At 35.7% G+C, this 16,576-nt stretch overlaps 1 protein-coding gene across 11 annotated transcripts in view; it reads right to left on the minus strand.

Annotated features, from left to right (window-relative positions):
* Positions 1-302: 302 nt before the first annotated feature.
* The window catches only part of LOC149199412 (IQ domain-containing protein IQM2-like), a 30,536-nt gene continuing 14,262 nt past the window's right edge, over positions 303-16,576 (minus strand). The window contains exons 2-10 of one of the 11 annotated variants that reach the window (XR_016253775.1): positions 9,076-9,096; positions 8,806-8,871; positions 8,635-8,702; positions 7,614-8,002; positions 4,064-4,084; positions 3,793-3,865; positions 1,869-3,689; positions 538-639; positions 303-434 (exon numbers count right to left, since the gene is read on the minus strand). Coding sequence is in view for 5 of the 11 variants with exons in the window: in XM_089402422.1 (XP_089258548.1) it covers positions 399-437; positions 538-639; positions 1,869-1,907 (180 nt within the window). In the remaining 6 variants the exon portion in view is untranslated. Of the gene's footprint in view, positions 438-537; positions 640-1,868; positions 4,085-7,613; positions 8,003-8,634; positions 8,703-8,805; positions 8,872-9,075; positions 9,097-16,576 lie in introns of those variants that run through there. The other 10 variants (XR_016253771.1, XR_016253773.1, XR_016253770.1 and 7 more) reach the window with 10 other exon arrangements.

Raw genomic sequence — 16,576 nt, forward strand, 5'->3', positions numbered from 1 at the left:
TGTTTTTTTGTCTTCATTATTAATCAGCATAAATTAATTAGTATGGTTTTGCGATTAAATTAAACCAAAAAAAATTATGTTAATTACAATACTAAATGATATTAAGTGCAACTCTAATTAATTTCCACCATATAAATTATATTATATAAAATGTCAAGTATTACAATATGAGCTTCCAACTTAATATTGGTCAAACTACAATTTACACATGAAATATTGTCTCATCACTTCGAAACATTATCATTGTCTTTCCAAGGCAATTATCTAAAGAATTGACCATCAATATGTATATGTGTGTCTCATGTAGGATATTAACTTTAAGGGTATCGTTAGACTAGCTCTCTTATCTCTCTCTCTTTCTGCTTTTGTGACTCCAGTGCTATTGTTCTCCTCTTTCTTCAATTCTTGCTTCTTACCATCAACACTGAGTTCCTCTTCTGAAAATGAGAGAAGATACAATACAGAGTATAAGACATGAAAGACAATGAACACTGAAATATAAAATAAAGTAGACTAAAAAAATTATACGACATATACCTCAACATCAACAATGTCAATGTCATTTCTCCCCATAAAAGCAAGAAACTCGAACAAATTTTCTTCAATTGGGTGATAGTGGCCACTATGTGGTGAAAGGACCTATATAAACAAAGAAAATAAAATGTCATCATAGAAAATAACACCTTAGGACTTATTAATCAACATTTAGGAAAATCTTAGGCACAATCACGCTAACTAAGTTACATGCCAAAAAGCTCAAGTTGTAAATAACTTGTCAAAACAAAAGGAAAGAAGAAGACAACATATAATAAATTATATATGACAAACCACTGGAAAATTGCATCATAGAAGAAGAGAAATATCCTATGGTTACCCATATATGTGGGTAGTTAACCTAACCCAATATGCCATGATCCTTAGGGTCCAGAGGAAGTAAACCTCCTACTAACATAATGATTAACTGGTTGCATCTTGGCCTCCAAATAACTACCATGATTTCCCTTACACATCATATTATTCAAGGATTTAGAAAACAACACAAGAACCAAGGATACAAAATTGCATTCGATAATGATGATATATTCAAAGCATTGTGATGTTAATAAATTAGTTTTGTGCAAATCTAATAAATATGGTAATCTAAAAATTCTCACTATGCCTTTTTTATCACAAATCTAAAAATGTGAAACAAATATCTATGTAATTATTTGATGAATAACATACTTAAACTCATATTATTGTTTAAGAAAAAATAAAAGCATTTTTTCAATCACTAAATATTTTTTAGCACTCATTTCATTGAAAATAAGTGTTATAAAACAATATCCCACTGGAATGAGACAATTAGCAAAAATTGTAATAAATTGGGTACAATGCAACAAGTGAGTTTTAAAAATTGGAACGAAAGGCACCTTCGATGTTTATAGTATTAATTGCTCAGACATCAATGTTTAATTTCATAACAAGATAAAATAATAATGCAATAGCTAAAGCACATATATCCAATATTCAACAGATATATTTTTTAGTTTTACAAAGGTGTCTGAGCATAATTTATTTTGTAGTTTGACACTTGATCAGTGCCAAATATTTCTTTTTAAGCAAGGGTCAAACCCAAAAAAAAAATCATGTTGGTTGGATTTATCAATATAGGAATAATTCTCTAACACTCCTTTCATAATTTTAAAATAAAATTGGGCAAGTTTTCCTCGGACATCAAACAGAATAAATTGATGTTGATCATAAGCAACAAAGAGAAGGAGAGAGGATGAAAGATCTTAACTGAAAATCATAACACATATTCAAGGGTCAAATTGTCATCAATAGATATGTACTTAAAATTTTTTGCACTGCATGAACAAACTTACCAAAGATTCTGCACCATGTTCTTTTAGAAGTTCAATCATAACCTGATAGTTAACACACTTTGCGTCTACAAATGGCTGCAAAAGAAATTGTCTCACTTAAGTCCTCAAACTAAACAATGCACATAGTGGATTCAATACCACTCGTGTTACAAAATTGAAAAACAAAAACAAAATAATAAATACACCAAACAATGTAAACATTTATAACAACAAAAGATTTGGAAGGCAAAAATTGAAATCCTTGCTCTTGATTTATAAAACAAGGTTTCAGTTGGAAATAAGCAGTGATCCCAGAGATGAGAAGTACAATAAAGCTAAAGTGGAAATAGCTAATGATAAAGAAGAGGAATTCAATGCCAAGATGATAATTTGGAAGACTCTTATCTAGGAGTGGGTGAAGGTAGCCATAAAAACCCTTACCTCACCTCTCTCAAAGGATCTATGATTGTTAATCAACACCAAGGAGGGAAGTTGCCTATGGAAGAAAGGAGAATATTGATTAAGGTGAAATGATACATCCCTTCCTATTTTCATTTTATTAGTCTTGAGAAATGAATCTCATTCTGAGAGCCTTTGTTCACAAAGTGCGCTTTTCGCTGCCTTGTAAAGCACATTCCACGCAAATTGTGGTATCATATCAAATTCCTGGTGAATCTATTCTTTCACCTCTTTAGAAAAGTATATTATAATTATCAGCACAAAAATTATAACCCCCTAGAAAAGGCAATACAAACCAGTTAGGAAAAACAAGTTGAAGAGCATATAATGAATAGTTATGGCTTTGAGCTCAGGAATTATATTTAAACCCAAAAGCCACAAAAGGATACAAACAGTGAAATTGTGGAATCCAAGAAAGATCTATAGCCTATATTATGATACTATTGGAGGCGCTTTGCACACGTGTGTGTCAAACCCTCTCCAACAAGTGGTTGGCTACCTAGAAATAGAACCAAGATATAAACTACATTTTTTCTCCAACAGTCTTCTCATTAAGGCAATGGTTACTGTGATGGAGAAGGAATAATAAAAAACCTGGTCCTATTCAATAGTTGATCTTACAAACTCTGAAATTTTTGAACAAGCACCACGGCCATGCTCCAAACAATCAACGGAATTATTAACTGCAAAACATGTTGAGTAAATATGAATTTCGGAGCCACCCAATCTCATCAGAGAACCCAGCATGAACCATAAGAAAATAACATTCTAGTTATCGAGGAAAATAATAGCCTATAAATCTCTCAAAATACACGACATTGCCCCACAAGTGATGGATGAGATTATTCCATGTTCTAGAGGCTCATTGTCAATAGTGGGAGGTCCCTCAGGAAGCACAGTAAGAGGACGACTAGGAAAAACCAGATTTACATGTGCCAAAACTTTCTGATATCAAAGCAAAGTGAAGATCAACCAACCTCTTGAAAAAAATTGAAAAAAAAACTACATTCTAATGTTTGGGCATTGAAATATTTGAAATGTTAAAGTTATACGCTTGAGTATCATATCTAATCCTTCTCTCCTCAAAAGATACTAACAATAAATGAACTCGTGTACCATTTATAAACCATCACCATTACTCTGAATCCTTATCAGGTGTTACCAGTACAAACAGTCACACAATGCAAAGAAGAAGAATGATACAAACCAAGTTCAATGGAACATAGTCATTCAATCAGATAAGCACGTAGTTAAAAGTTAAAACACCAAAAATTCCATTGATCTATAATCTTGAATAAAAGATATAACTTCTTACCTGCACCTTCCCCTTTGTCGGATCAAGAATAACTTCTCCATTGTCTCTCACACCGCAACAAATTGCAGCTAATTAAAAAAAACTTAATTTTTCTAAGAGAATGGACATCAAAGGCAAAACAACAGCTTTAACCAGAACTAAACTTAAGATTTAGAAAATAATGAACAATACCAATAATGTTTCTCAAAGGAATTTGAGCATCCACCAAAGCAGCGCATGCTGCATTGATAGAACATGCTAGCAGCTGAATTCACTTCATTAAGGAATTCTTATTTTTCAAAAATTTAGTTTGATTTGTGACTCAATGGAGAAATTAATCCCTGATGCAAATATAACACACACCATAACTAAACTAAAATCAATAACCTTCATCTTGTTGCATCAAATCATAATTGAAAAAACTTGTAAAAAATGATAATGAAATAGTAGCGAATAAAGATACAACTCCATCATCATTGACAACCTGCAAAATATAGAATCAAAAAGTGCATATTTGAGAATCAAGAGCAAGTGGTGAAGTATAAATGTACTTTAGAGCAAAAGCACTAGCCGTATTACTCCATGCTTAGGCAGACAAAAAAGGCAAACAACAAAACAACTAGTAAAAATTGCTTACAAAAAGCCTAAGCTTAGGTCACAGATCAATATTCTAGGCACAAAGTTGCAACTTGAAAATCCAATGCATGGAAGGTGATAGTGGTGACCAGTGACCACAATGGAATGAACTCAAAATTCTAGTAATGTGTTTAAGTCTTTGAATAGACATGTTGCATAGACAATGTTAATGAATGATGAAATAATAGGAAGACGACTGAGGGATGGCAGGTGTGGGAGGGGTTTTCTATAGCCATGGAGGAATTATAGAATGCAGTTATGCATGAAACCTTTGAAGCAAGACTAGCAATCAGGTAGAGGCTTATGCCTGTTTTCAAGGTCTTCCACTGGAAAAATCTCCAAATTAAATGTTAGTGGAGATTCCAGTTTAATAATCAAGCTTATGCACAAAGGGAACTCTCCAAGAGATAACAGGTTCAATGTCATCCTGGTTAAAATTAAATCCCTTGCAAAAAATTGAGTCCATACAATGGATACATGTTCTTAGACAAAACAATGAACACACTGATCACTTTGGAAATCAAGCTACATTGAAAATTTTTGGGATTTTGTTATTAATGACATTAGAATTTCAATCCATCCCATAGTCACGGATCGAGGAAGGTGTCAATAAGAAAACTTAGAGTCTCCTTTTAGTGCTTGAGTACCAATCTGGATATGAAATTTGTATCTGTTTTTTAAAAAGGAATTATATGGGTTCTATGTCTACTCAGCGACTCTGTTTCAAGAACACTGGCGCAAACTATGGGTGACTTTTTGTATTATCTTTTGGACGCTTTAGCCTCTTTAGCCTCATCCTTTCTATAAATAAAATTTACCACTTTTTGTTTGAAAGAAAATATATATATATATATATAGGAATATGACAAAGGTTCATAATAGGCTAATAGCTTCTATCTCTCAGAACTGAGCAATGCACATTTTGAAAAGAAGCAAACACTGGTAACTTCTACTTTACAGGAATGGAGCTGATACAGGGGTTAGCTTACTCCACTAATCAAAGACATCAATACATTTGGAGGGGACAGAAAGATGGGCCTCAGGCTTAATAAAGAAGTTAGCTTAGCTGAGGTAAGATGCCAACGTCTTTCTATGCACAATTTAGAGCTAGCTCTTAACTTTTTGCCTAGACTAGATATTAGCAGCAAGAACGCTGCTCAATGTTCATACCTAAGCGTGAGAGCTGTAAACTTTCTTTGACTATATAATGTAAAGAAAGTGACCAACTAACTTCCAAAAGGGTGAACAGATCCCACAAAATCAACATTTCCATGCTATTGTGCCAGAGGCCACTCTGAATGTAAAAGGAAAATATATTTGCATATTCAACATGGAGTTGTAGTAAAAAATAAGCTTTGCACAATCCTGACCTTTTGAGATGAATGTAATTGGAAAAGGAACAACCAAGGATATGACAGAACACTTGTTTGTGCAAGACAAGAATGTTGAGCATGAGCATAACATTTTGGTTGATTAGTTTAAAAAAAAGTGGATGTTGGGTGACTCTTGATGCTTATTTCATAACTTGACTGTAAGATCAACAATGGACATTGGATATAACTTGTATAATGAAATTTCAGTAAAATGTTTCTGCCAAATGGACAAACAAGAAATCAATTTGGCTAGAAGTATAATAAATCCAACGGCTACCTTACAACCATTTTTCTCGATAATGGATTATCTACAGAATAATATATGTTGTAGTATTTGGATGAACTGTAGAGAGAAAAATATAATCCAAAGTTCTCTTCAAAATTATCTCACATTCCTTCTCCTTCTTACCTGAAACATAACAACAAATATTCCATGTATAGTTGCAAACTTAAAGTGAATGCCCATTAATGCAGAGCAATGTGCGTCCATCAATAATGAATTGCAAAATTTAACATTGCAATTCTGGATAGAGTCCTCAACGCCCTCCAAACTAACACAACCATATTGCATGGAATAGGCCTCCTAGGCCTCAAAATCAACATGCTTGCATTCACCAATTAAATTTTTACCTTCCAAATGTTTTATTTCTGCTGCAAACTTCCTTCCTTTAATAAAGTAAGAAGAATCGTCACCATCTGGAATATGTGGCCAAGAATCAGGCAGAAGAATGAACTTGAAATCTTCCTGAAGTGTGGGTATCTCTAAGGCTTTCTTGCAGTCTAAAATAACATTTGGAATAGGATCACAACATGGATCATTGACTTCTTTCATAAGATAGTCACGAGCATTCTCATAAGCGACATTAAAATTATGAACATTAAATTTTGTTTCATTGTATGGTAGTTTTAGAAAAGACCAGGCTGCATGATATGTTGTTTCTGTACACAAAGGTCTCCAGCAGAGAAGCGTTATCAGTGTGTCAAGAATCTGGCACATTGGCATTCTCTCACTAGATTCTATTTCCTTACTAGGGTCACCTTGCCAGTGCTAATGTTGCACCCTTTGAGGAAGAATACCCCGTACATCCAATAATGAATTATCCATCTCTTCACTCTGAAATTGGATAGACAACAAGCTCGGAGATGCCAACACCAATTTGTTCCCAGAAAAAATGAAGGATAGCAATCCACTTGAACTTGTCCTTCTATTTGTATCCAGAAGTGTAATATTCATAAATTGTGTTTCCAAAGGCCCAACAACATTGCCCTAACTTTTCTACTCTTCAATTTGAATACTAGTGTTGACCATAGAAATTCCAGATCCTGCAGCTACCTTTGTGCTCTCATTTAGCAAGTCTCCAACAAATAAATGATCATTGCACTCAGGGTTGAAGGTTGTAGTGGCCAATGTTTGTGGGCACAAGAAAACAGTAGCAATACTATTTACCAACTCTTTGTTATTGACTACTTGTAAAAGATGAGATGTTATATACAACGATATAAGAGTGCTCATCTTGGGAAGAGATAAATTAAGGGATGGTAGCAAATCTTGCAAAACCAATAAATAAAGAAAATTATGTGTGATCAGTCTGCTCAAATCAGAAATACTGGCACAAATTATGTCATTGCAGTAATAAAGGTCATATATGATTTCTTCAACTATAGAAAATAATGTTGTTGTAATCTCAGAAACATCATCAACCTGTACTGCATGAACAACAAGAACATCTAATTTTAAGCTTTTCCGCTTGAGGCATTTCACCAAATACGAGTATGATAACATTATTTGGCTTGTGATAAACTTGTTGACACTTTCATCACATCTATATATAGCAAGTGGGAAAGCACGTACAACTGTATGGACCATGGTGTCTCTATAATAAGTGAATTCAACAACCTCACTATACAATGGGAAGGAAAGTACAACATCCTGAGATTCCATATTGAAAGAGAAATTCCTTTTCATTATAAGTTCCAATCGATTGAGTATTGTATTAGCCTTACTTATATTTTTCACCCTTGAACCTTCCTAAAACAAGCGCAATTTTGGAGGTCCTTCAATCTCATCTTGTAGCCTTTTGATAACATTGTACATTTGATCAAATTTCCTGTTCCCCGTCAAGGGTGCCAGATGATTGTTTGATGAGCCCCAAAATCCCTTAACATCAATTTCTGGACAAGCCAGTAGTTCTTCTATAACATTAATTTCTCCAGTACTTCTTAAAGGGTGGCAATCCTAATCCCTCAAAAGGCATTCTACAAGTAGGCAATGGTTACTGTGATGGAGAAGGAATAGTAACTAACCTGGCCCTGTTCAATAGTTGATCTTACAAACTTTGAAATTTTTGAACAAGCAGCATGACCACGCTCCAAACAAGCAAGGTAATTATCAACTGCAAAACATGTAGAGTAAATATGAATTTTGGATCCCCCCAAACTCATCATAGAACCCAACAATGAACCATAAGCAAATAAAATTCTAGTTATCCAGGATAATAATAGCCTAGAAATCTCTCAAAATACCCGACATTGCCCCACAAGTGATGGATGAGATTATTGCATGTTCCAAAGGCTCATTGTCAATAGTGGGAGGTCCCTAGGGAAGCACGGTAAGAGGACAACTTGGAAAAACTAGATTTACATGTGCCAGAACTTTCTGATATCAAAGCAAAGTGAAGATCAACCAACCTCTTGAAAAAAATTGAAAAAAAACTACATTCTAATGTTTGGGCATGGAAATATTTGAAATGTTAAATTTATATGCTTGAGTATCATATCTAATCCTTCTCTCCTCAAAAGATACTAACAATAACTGAACTCATGTACCATTTATAAACCATCACCATTACTCTGGATCCTTGTCAGGTGTTACCACTACAAACAGTCACACAATGCAAAGCAGAAGAATGATACAAACCGAGTTCAATGGAACATAGTCATTCAATCAGATAAGCACGTAGTTAAAAGTTAAAACACCAAAAATTCCATTGATCTATAATCTTGAATAAAAGATATCAATTCTTACCTGCACCTCCACCTTTGTCGGATCAAGAATAACTTCTCCATTGTCTCTCACGTCGCAACAAATTGCAGCTAATTAAAAACAACTTAATTTTTTTAAGAGAGTGGAAATCAGAGGCAAAACAACAACTTTAGCCATAATTCAACTTAAGGTTTAGAAAATAATGAACAATACCAATAATGTTTCTCAAAGGAATTCCAATATCCACCAAAGCAGTGCATGCTGCATTGATAACACGTGCTAGCAACCGAATTCACTTTGTCAAGGAATTCTTATTTTTCAAATATTTAGTTTGATTTGTGACTCAACGAAGAAATTAATCCTTGATGAAAATATAACACAGACCATAACTAAACTAAAAGAATAACCTTCATCTTGCTGCATCAAATCATAACTGAAAAAACTTATAAAAAATGATAATGAAATAGTAGCAAATAAAGATACAGCTCCATCATCATTGACAACCTGCAAAATATAGAATCAAAAAGTGCATATTTGAGAATCAAGAGCAAGTGGGGAAGTATAAATGTACTTGAGAGCAAAAGCACTAGCTGTGTTACTCTATGCTTAGGAAGACAAAAAAGGCAAACAACAAAACAACTAGTAACAATTTCTTACAAAAAGCCTAAGCTTAGGTCACAGATCAATATTCTAGGCACAAAATTGCAACTTGAAAATCCAATGCATGGCAGGTGATAGTGGTGACCACAAAGGAATGAACTCGAAATTCTAGTAATGTGTTTAAGTCTTTGAATAGACGTGTTGCATAGACAATGTTAATGAATGCTGAAATAATATGAAGACGACCCAAGGACGGCAGGTGCGGGAGGGGCTTTCAATAGCCATGGAGGAATTTTAGAATGCAGCTATGCATGGAACCTTGGAAGCAAGACTAACAATCATGCAGAAGCTTATGCCTGTTTTCAAGGTCTGCCACTGGTAAAATATCAAAAATAAATGTTAGTGGAGACTCCAGTTTAATAATCAAGCTTATGCACAAAGGGAACTCTCCAAAAGATAACAGGTTCAATGTCATCCTGGCTAAAATTAAATCCCTTGCAAAAAATTGAGTCCATACGATGGATACATGTTCTTAGACAAAACAATGAACACACTGATCACTTTGCAAATCAAGCTACATTGAAATTTTTTGGGATTTGGTGATTAATGACATTAAAATTTCAATCCATCCCATAGTCACGGATCAAGGAAGGCGTCAATAAGCAAACTTATAGTCTCCTTTTAGTTCTCGAGTACCAATCTGGATATGAAATTTGTATCTGTTTTTTTAAAGAGATTATATGGGTTCTATGTCTACTCAGCCACTATGTTTCAAGAACACTGGTGCAATCTATGGGTTACTTTTTGTATTATCTTTTGGACGCTTTAGCCTCATCCTTTTTACAAATAAAGTTTACGACTTTTTGTTTGAAAAAAGTTAAAATTAAAATTAAAATATATATAGGAATATGACAAAGGTTCATAATAGGCTAATAGCTTTTATCTCTCAGGACTGAGCAATGCACATTTTGAGAAGAAGCAAAGACTGATAACTTCTAGTTTATAGGAATGGAGCTGATACAGGGGTTAGCTTACTCCACTGATCAAAGACATCAAAACATTTGGAGAGGACAAAAAGATGGGCCTCAGGCTTAATAAAGCAGTTAGCTTAGCTGAGGTAAGATACCAACCTCTTGTTATGCACAATTTAGAGTTAGCTCTTAACTTGTTTCCTAGACGAGATATTAGCAGCAAGAAGGTTGCTCAACGTTCATACCTCAGCATGAGAGATGTAAAATTTCTTTGACCATATAATGTAAAGAAAGTGGCCAACTAACTTCCAAAAGGGTGAACAGGTCCCTCAACAAATCAACATTTCCATGCTATTGTGCAAGAGGCCACTCTAAATGTAAAAGGAAAATATAATTTGCACATTCAGCATGAACTTGTAGTAAAAAACAAGCTTTGCACAAACCCGACCTTTTGAGATGAATGTAATTGGAAAAGGAACAACCAAGGATATGACAGAACACTTGTTTGTGCATGACAAGAATGTTGAGCATGAGCATAACACTTTGGTTGATTAGTTTAAAAACAAGTGGATGTTGGGTGACTGTTGATGCTTATTTCATAACTTGACTGTAAGATAAGAAATGGACATTGGATATAACTTGTATAACGAAATTGCAGTAAAAATTTTTATGTCAAATGGACAAACAGGAAATTATTTTGGCTAGAAATATAATAAATCCAACGGCTACCTTACAACCATTTTTCTCAACAATGGATTACCTGCAAAATAATAGATGTTGTAGTATTTGGATGAACTGCAGAGAGAAAAATATAATCCAAAGTTCTCTTCAAAATTAGTTCACATTCCTTCTCCTTATTACCTGAAAGGTAGCAAAAAATATTCCATATATAGTTGAAAACTTAAAGTGAATTCCCATTAAGGCAGAGCAATGTGTGTCCATCAATAATGAATTTCAGACTTTAACATTGCAGTTCTGGCTAGAGTCCCCAATTCCCTCCAAACTAACACAACCATATTCATGGAATAGGCCGCAAAATCAACATGCTTGCCTTCACCAATTAAATTTTTACCTTCCAGATGCTTTGTTTCTGCTGCCAACTTCCTTCCTTTGATAAAGTAAGAAGAATTGTCACCATCTGGAATATGTGGCCAAGAGTCAGGTAGAAGAATGAACTTGAAATCTTCCTAATGTGTGGGTATCTCTAAGGCTTTCTTGCAGTGTTTCCATTCCTCTAAAATAACATTTGGAATAGGATCACAACATGAACTATTTACTTCTTTCATAAGATCATCACGAGCATTCTCATAGGCAACATTAAAATTATGAACATTAAATTTTGTTTCGTTGTATGGAAGTAGTTTTTGAAAAGACCAGGCTGCATGATATGTTGTTTCTGTACACAAAGGTCTCCAGCAGAGAAGCCTTATCAGTGTGTCAAGAATCTGGCACATTGGCATGCTCTCGCTAGATACTAGTTCCTTAGTAGGGTCACCTTGTGAGTGCTTATGTTGCACTCTTTGAGGAAGAATACCCAGTACATCCAACAATGAATTATCCAGCTCTTCACTCTGCAATTGGAAACCCAACAAGCTCGGAGATGCCAACACCAATTTGTTGTTCCCACAAAAAACAAAGGATAGCAATCCACTTGAACTTGTCTTTCTATTTGTATCCAGAAGTGTAATATTCATAAATTGTGTTTCCAAAGTTCCAAGAACATTTCCCTGACTTTGTTGCTCTTCAATTCGAATACTAGTGCTGACCATAGAAATTCCAGATCCTGCAGCTACCCTTGTGCTCTCATTTAGCAAGTCTCCAACAAATAAATGACCATTGCACTCAAGGTTGAAGGTTGTAGTGGCCAATGTTTGTGGACACTAAAAAATAGTGGAAATATTATTCACCAACTCTTTGTTATTGACCACTTGTAAAAGACGAGACGGTATATACAACGATGTAAGAGTGCTCAACTTGGGAAGAGATAAATTAAGGGATGGTAGCAAATCTTTCAAAACCAATAAATGAAGAAAATGATGTGTCATCGGTCTGCTCAAATTAGAAATACTGGCACAAATTATGTCATTCTAGTAATAAAGGTCATCTCTGATTTCTTCAACTATAGAAAATAATGTTGTTGCAATTTCAGAAACATCATCAACCTGTACTGCACGAATAACAAGAACATATAATTTTAAGCTTTTCCCCTTGAGGCATTTCACCAAATCTGAGTATGATAACATTGTGTGGCTTGTGATAAACTTGTTGACACTTTCATGAACTCTATATATAGCAAGTGTCAAAGCACGCACAACTGTATGGACCATGGTATCTCTATAATAAGAAAATTCAACAACCTCACTATACAATGGGAAGGAAAGTACAACATTCTGAGATTCCATATTGAAAGAGAAATGCCTTTTCATTATAAGTTCCAGTCGATTGAGTATTGTATTAGCCTTACTTATATTTTGCACCCTTGAAGCTTCCCACAACAATCGCAATTTTGGATGTCCTTCAATCTCATCTTGTAGCCTTTTGGTAACATTGTAAATTTGATCAAATTTCCTGTTCCCAATCAAGGGTACCATATGATTATTTGATGAGCCCCAAAATCTGTTAACATCAATTTCTGGACAAGCCAACAGTTCTTTTATAACATTAATTTCTTGAGTACTTCTCAAAGGGTGGCTAGCCTAATGCCTCAAAAGGTTTTCTATAAATAGAGCCTTGCAGATTTTGTAGGGAGAAATAACTCTATAGTAAGAAAGATCATCATCTGGCTTCATCCTATGCAAATGTGCAACTAACTCTCTAAGGGTATAGATTGTAATTTCTTCTTGAACGACTCCATCGATTGGGGTAGACCCTGAAGAGATTGAATGCAACATACCCACAAACACTGATACATATTGATATAGATTATGTAACAAGAATTTATCTCCGTTCGAATTTGATTCTTTGAACTTTCCAATAGCGCCAATAATCTTCTTCAGCGTAAATGTCATAACAGAAATTAGTGCACATTTAGGAAGGCATCTAAAATAAATGTACCAGGCTGTATTACTGAATTCGTCACACCTAATTCCTTCAGGGTTTTTCGAGGTGTTCGTTTCAAAATTTACAAAGCCTCAAAAGGAGATGGACTGCTGATTGACTGATAATCATATTCATTTAAGAAGGGCCAAAAGGTACTAGGCACACCTTCCTTTAACGATGTTTCCAGATTTAAAGTCTTAATACCCTATGGCCTACAAATTTCCTTAACAAAGAGTGGAGGAAATGGTTCTGCAACTTCTTCATTGAAAGTATGCCAATGGCCCATTTTCTCAATTAGGAAATTCCCGAAGGAACTACACCATTTCTAGTGTATTCTCCTCTTACCTCGATCAAAAACTAAAACTATGTTGTTGGGTAACTGAGTGGAGGTATTTTTGTTTCTATCTCGATGATGATACATATCCCCCAATTCGTAACTGCCATTTTACAAGAGTTGAAAAGAGTCTCCTTCATAATTTGATCCTTGTTTGAACTTTGGGCAAATTTCATGTTTCTTCCTTGTAAAGTAATCACACATGGAAATAAACCCAAGGTCCTACTACTCTGGGTTGGATCAATAATATTTTCTTTAAGAGTACTAGGGATAGCTGGATTATCCCTCTCCAATATCTTCCTTTCAGGTCCAACGTGTTCTAACAAGGCTTCAAGTCGTCTGATAGACAACTCAACTTGTTGTTCCTTGATAGTGGTAGAATAATGTTGTTGTAATCTCAGAAACATCATCAACCTGTACTGAACAAACAACAAGAACATCTAATTTTAAGCTTTTCTCCTTGAGGCATTTCACCAAATCTTGTTAAAATTGGTAACTAAGGCCAAACTCCATGTGGGTCATCTCATTTATGGCAGCTGATATTTTTCCTACATTTCTCTTGTCGAGAGGTGTAGGATTGATCTAAAGATCATCTGGTTTCGACAAGTATTTATGGAGATACGAATTTATTTGTATTTACTTGACAAATTGTCAAGGTTGGCCAACAGCTAAATGTGTGGCACGCATGCCCAGCTAATCATATAAATACAAGTGAGGTTGATTCATTTTCAACTCATCTCATCTCTCACATTCTTCTCTCTCTCCTTGCATATTGGGTACACCTAAGGAAGAAGATTTCTCTCACGTGGGAAGTAAGAGGACGCAGGCTGAAGGAGGACGCAGGAAAAAAGGACGCATAAATAGTTTACTACATTGACCGAGTTTGACCAGGGCTGCTGAAGGTCTCTTTGACCAGCGTTGACCAAGTTTTGACCTCAAAAAAGTGTGGTTTTGGTGTGGCTGCCTCTCCTAGGCAAGCCGCAGTTTTTGGCACGAAAATCAAGGCAATCCAACCACATGTTTGACCAGCGTTGACTGCGCTAGTTTGGGGCAGCAGGTTGACTTCAGTCAACTGCAGTTTGACTGTGTATTTAGGGTTAATTCTTCAGGCTGTTCGAAGACTAGTTGACTAGGAAATTGACCAAGCATATTGGAGGTCAATTTCATCCCGTTTGACTAAGTTTTCTATCGTTGATTTAGGTTTACTGCTGCTGATATAATATTACAGAATTCTGATTTTGTACTATTTATCTCTGTTGAATTATTAAAGATAAAAGAAGATTTGATCAAATGGTTTCCCCGCATTGGGGTTTGTCCCTGGCTAGCCACCACATCTTCTGTCTCTTGTCTTGGCTTGTTTTCTGTCGATCATTTAATGTTCTATATCGCTTTACTTAATGCATATGTGATTGCTAAATCAATGGTTAATAAGAAGAAAAGAAGTAAACTGCTCTAAGCATAGAACATACCATAACTTAACATGGTATCAAAGCTAAGGTGAAGACAAATCCCAAGCAAGAGCAAGAGCAAGAGCAATCACCGAAGGTTGGCAAGGCTATCCTAAAAACTACATGGGGTCCTCAACACTCTTCCCCGCCGAAGACAAGCTCCGTGAGAAGTCTGACTATCACAGATGGAAGATGTCTCTCGATCTGACTTTAGAAGATCAGGAAGTGTTGGACCATGTGAGAGGCAATATTGTTGCGCCTCCATCAAATGCATCTGTTGTTGCCAGAAGCAAGTGGACCAAGGGAGAAGTCAAAGCAAAGAAGATCATCCGCGACTCTATCAACAAGCGCCTGGTGGCCTATATTTCCAAGCTAACCACCACCAAGGAAATCTATGATAGAGTGGTGAGTTTATTTAAACTTAATGATGCAAATCAAGTTTTGTTCCTTAGAAATAAGCTGAATGAAATTAAGAAGGGCAAAGATGAGAGTATGCAAGCATATTTCTTAAGGATCACCAAGATCAAGAATGATCTCTTATCTATCGGGGAAGTAGTTCCTGACAGGGAAATGACTATCACAACTCTTGGAGGACTGCCACCTGAATGGTATATATTCAGGACTACTCTTCTCAACAATAATGTCATCCCAGGATTTGAGGAATTGATGGCTAGATGTATTCAAGAAGAAACAAGGAAGGAAAAGCAAGAAATGCCCTCACTTAAAGGCAATCCCTCTGCCTTTTCTTATCATGCTAAAAGAAGAAACCATTCTAGGGCTAAATCCAAAAGAAAGGTTGGACCGAAAGGTGGAAGAAAGGGACGATGTTACCATTGCAACAAAATGGGCCACTATGCGAGGGAGTGCCTAGATAAAAGGGACTCACACCATGACGATGATCAAAATCACTCTCAAGGCAATCAAAGGAATGACAGGTCAAATGGAAAAGGTAAAAGAAATGCCGAAAATCAAGGAAGAGGACAACCCTTCAAGAAGGCAAGAAACTCCAAGTATGAATCTAACGTTGTTAACAATAACCAAGATGAATATTGTCTACCAGTGGCCCTCTCTACTACTGCTCCCCCGGACTTGCTAGGAAATTGGCTTATTGATAGTGGTGCCTCAAGGCACTTCACTAGTTACAAAGAAGCTCTCTCTAATCTGATAGAGAAGGAGACCAACCTGGAAATTGTCCTTGGGGACAACGCAAAATATCTCGTGAAAGGTCTAGGGAATGTCACTCTTCAATTGAATCAGGGTAATACAATTCATTTGCAAGAAGTCATATATGTACCTGATCTCAAAAAGAACCTGGTGTCCGTTTAGGCAATGGAAGACAAAGGCTACAAGGTGACCTTCATCGATGGCAAGGTACGCGTATGGAAAAAGAATTTTAAAGAAGCTTTCACTCTTGGGTTTCGAGTTGATTCATTATATTAGGTCGGAGGAAGTCCACTGGGTGTCATGTCTTGTGACACATCACTTCAGTCTGAACTATGGAATCGAAGGTTTGCTCACCTTCATTATAAATCTCTACCCAATGCAAGACAAATGGTGACAGGGATGCCCAAGTTTCGAGCAGAGAAAGAAGG

This window comes from Pinus tabuliformis, chromosome 2_1 (genome assembly GCF_031772625.1).
Source record: "Pinus tabuliformis cultivar Carrire ecotype Pingquan chromosome 2_1, CPIR1, whole genome shotgun sequence".
In the NCBI taxonomy this organism is placed as follows: Eukaryota; Viridiplantae; Streptophyta; class Pinopsida; order Pinales; family Pinaceae; genus Pinus; species Pinus tabuliformis.